This window comes from Glandiceps talaboti, chromosome 3, assembly GCF_964340395.1.
Source record: "Glandiceps talaboti chromosome 3, keGlaTala1.1, whole genome shotgun sequence".
In the NCBI taxonomy this organism is placed as follows: domain Eukaryota; kingdom Metazoa; phylum Hemichordata; class Enteropneusta; family Spengelidae; genus Glandiceps; species Glandiceps talaboti.
The window spans coordinates 14,288,294-14,292,340 of record NC_135551.1 but is presented as its reverse complement, the minus strand read 5'-3'; the positions used below and the strand labels follow the sequence as shown (position 1 = coordinate 14,292,340).

Genomic DNA, 4,047 nt, shown 5'->3' with positions numbered 1-4,047 from the left:
TTAGGGTCTATTTGGTAAATCTTGAGTGTGGCCTTCAAGAGGAGAGCAACATCTCTTCGTCCATTTGTTTGCATTTGGCGCCAGAAATATTAGTATACCACCAGTTAATGTGAGTCCGCCAGTGATGTAAAATGCTAATTCGTAGTTTCCATAAACATCAAACATCCAACCTATGTAGTTATATATATATACAATATTAACATCTCAATTTGTAAATGACTATGTTATTACTGATAAACATATATGAACAAGGTATAACAATTGGACAATGATCCTGTATTTCCTGATAAATAATATTATGTTGGAGAATTGAATATTGTTTCTTTTAAATAATGACGTAGAGCTATAATCAATGGTTGGACGAAGAAGAGACAGAATAAGGTCGTTCACCTGCCTGTATGGCACTATTCAAATCAAATGTCCATGTAAGTGCAAAGTACAGCGACCGACGTGTTAGGCCTACCGGATGTCAGTCACTTGAGTTATTCCACACACCTGCTATGGAAATAGTGTGGTCCAAAGAAACATATTTTATTTCTTTCCGGGCCACGATCCGAAATTAATTATTTAAAAAATAATATATATGTATTGAATTTAAATTATATGTAATCCTAGTAAAATTTCTGGTTTGACGAAAAATATCAAAATAAAGCTTATAAAACAACAATAAGTTGAAAATTTGTTTGAATTGAATAATGTTAACATGGAGTAAAGGTATGGATTTAATCGAAAAATTAAATTAGTTGTAACTCCGTACGAATGTACAAATTTCAACAAAATACTTACATATATTAAGTTTTAGAGACAAAATATCAGTATGACTCAGCTTATAATGTGTAACTGGTGTCATAACCTGATTTAATAAACAAAATTTATATGATACATGGATGTACCCACACGATACACAGAAAACACACCCACTACTTATAAGTGATACTAACTGAAAACGGCGACATTTTGTTGACCTTTGGCCTAATAATGATATTTTAATATCCAAAACTTTTGACAAAATATTTGTAATTGACTGATTATTCATAATATACAGTGTGTAACATGTATATAAGACTTTTAAGTAACTTTGACATGGTTTTATAGGCAGTAAGTATTAAGCCTACCATAGCAATACATGGTATTTCGGTTTTCTCGCGTTATAACAAAATGCCCAGGGGTGCGCGAGTGGCACCCATCAGATATGCTAACAGGACACCTTTGTGAGGTGGAATCTGCAAAAAAAATCATATAACTCACATTGCAAGGTTAACCCCCCCCCCCCCAGCCATCTCTGGCAACTGTACTATACCATATGTTTGAATGTTTCTCTTTAAGCTGAGTTAGTTTTTCTTGATTTTTTTGCCGAAATACCGGACATAGAGGTGTTTTATGTCAAACTCTAACAGTTCAAGACAGTACGTATATGTAATTAAACTATTTCTCACCTGATAAAAATGGACCAAGCAGGTATCCTATACACATAACGAAGTAGTCCCACCCAAAGGCAACACCTGTGTCTTCCACACCGACCTGTTCCCTCATACTGACTGCTATCAATGGTTGGTATGTACCGGAAGAAAAGCCTAGTACACCGGCCAGAGTTGCCAAGACTGCATAGTTGTTTGTTAGTGGATTTAAGAGAATAGCAAGTCCGTGTGTCCCTATCGCTATACCAAGTAGATACAAATTCGTAGTATATTATGAATCCATGAGTTAGCCTTGCAACTAAACTGGCACATGCAAGATACGTCATCAGAATTGCAGAATCAAATTTAGATATACCGGAGGTGTAGGCACGGTTGACAAGGTGGGATGTTGCTGTACTGCTACCGAAACCTTCCAGTAGCTGGGCAAAGCATATTACACAAAATGCAGGGTTTTTGACAAACAGATCCAATCCTACAAAAGAGAATGCGTTATGTAGCTTTTGCTTCAAAAAGACTTCATCACTGCAAACCTTGTCATCAGTCTTTGTGGTCGGAATGTACTTAGTACGCAAGTTAGCTTTTATATCGCCAAATTCCACTGTAGGGAGCGTATTATCAACCGTATGAGAACTGTCCTGTCTGCTTCTATCTGTACTTTCGGTTTCATTTTGTTTGGACAGTTCTAAATCTTCCAATGGTTGCAATTGGGGTTTCTTCGAGCTTGAACTCAATGGTCTCATCAGTGCTGCACAAACCATAGTATGAGCATTAATTCCACCGATGATTAACACAGCTCCTCTCCAACCAAACATTTCAACAAGAAAATAGAAAAGTGGTGATGCAATGAGAAGTCCTATCCCATATCCTGAAAAGCATAATCCATTGGCAAAGACAAACCTCTTGTGGAAGTACTTGTTCGTGTGCATGACAACAGGTACTAATGGAAGACCGAATCCGATACCTGCAATTGTAATTAAATGAATACGACGTGAACATTCTTGTTTCATGCGCCAGGCAATTTATGCAAGAGAAAATTTAGGATTTATTAGGATTTATACTAATGCGCATCTACGGCATTAATAATTTGGTTATGCTCAAAACGTGAGTTAAAATATTCAGAATTGCCATTTCTATACTTTTCTCATTTCCATCCTAAATTAAGCTCGGGCAGGTAAAATGATACTATTGTGCTGTTGGGAAGTATATATCTTCGAGGGCAGATGAAGACTTCAACTGGAAAACACTCTTGGCATAAAGGTCTGTCACACCTCATCTTCAATTCATTTAGACGAGACTACTTATGTCATTTATAATTCACTTGTCTCAAGGAAGAAATTATATCTGTTCCATAGAAATATAATACAATATTAGCCAGATAGCTTGTAAATACTGTCACCTTCATGCCTATATGTAATTTGTAAGTTTTTTTTCTTATAGGTAGCTAGTTATCTTAAAATCACTTACCAACCAATCCTCCAAAGGTGCAGTACAAAACTGTCAGTGATGGTGCAAATACAGAGAGTACAAATCCAAGTAAACTTAGTATACCACCTATCATTAACACAACACGTGTTCCAAACCTCTTTGTTAATACTGCTGATAGTGGACCTGAAAGTATAAGAATTTAAAGGTATCTAAGTATTGAACCACTACGTACGATAGTTTCCTCTGTGGTTGGGTATTACCTCCTTAAGGATAAAATACTGCCATGGGTCTGTCTGTCTGTCTGTCTGTCTGTCTGTCCAGCTGTCTGTCTGTCTGTGAACCGCGCCTCTAAAAACCACATATCTAACGTATTGTTTACCCAATGAGTTAATTGACGTTCTTCTCTTGACATTGTCATGTTTCTTGAAACCAATCCCCTTTCACAATTTAGATGCTATACGAATTACAAGTAAAAGTTTGATGCGTTGAAACTGATTATTTCCAAAGCCAAATTATTTCAATAATATAAATGATAAATCAATACTAGAAAATACCATTATTTTCCTGAGTATTACCCAGAGTGTAACTCAAAATTTTGAAAATTATTTAGTTGGAGAAAAGTGGGGTTCCCGATAGTCGAAGAGAAGTACTAACCTATAGAGACATAGATACATCCAACAACTGCTCCAATCCATGCAGCATCTTTGACTCCCTGTTGGAAATATTGAACAAACTCTACCAGGAAGATACCACTGGCATAAAATGCTCCACCATTTAGCACCATCACCATCATTCCTGAAATAGCTACTACCCATCCATAGCCACCATCTGGAGGTTCAACAGCATCAGATTTTACTTGACTTCTTCCCTTGGGCATTCTGTTCACAAAATGTTCAAATTTTAAACAATAGTAGTTGTATAGTTCTTTTCCTGTGAAGTTTTGAATCGATCTCCTTCTGTCACCTACACTATAGAGGAGATATAAAATTATATATGGTAGCACAGGTACAATGATGCATTAAAGATAAGTGATAATCAACTACAATAACAGTCCAAATGATATTACTTGACAAAGGATGTGCATTTCACATGGGTACTTGTATAAAGGAGATGTCTCATAATTAGCTCTGACCTATGAAGGGAGGTACTTAGTCAGCCACCTTCTATCTTGTTTTGGGAGAAAGACAATTATTACCGTGATTGC

At 36.3% G+C, this 4,047-nt stretch overlaps 1 protein-coding gene across 1 annotated transcript; it reads right to left on the bottom strand.

The window, feature by feature from the left end:
* LOC144433086 (monocarboxylate transporter 12-like) lies at window positions 1-3,720 on the bottom strand. The gene is made up of 5 exons (XM_078121395.1): window positions 3,498-3,720; window positions 2,883-3,026; window positions 1,774-2,379; window positions 1,437-1,658; window positions 1-170 (listed from the first exon to the last, which is right to left on the bottom strand). The coding sequence occupies exons 1-5, from the start codon at window positions 3,718-3,720 to the stop codon at window positions 1-3; spliced, it is 1,365 nt and encodes a 454-aa protein (XP_077977521.1).
* Window positions 3,721-4,047: the final 327 nt, after the last annotated feature.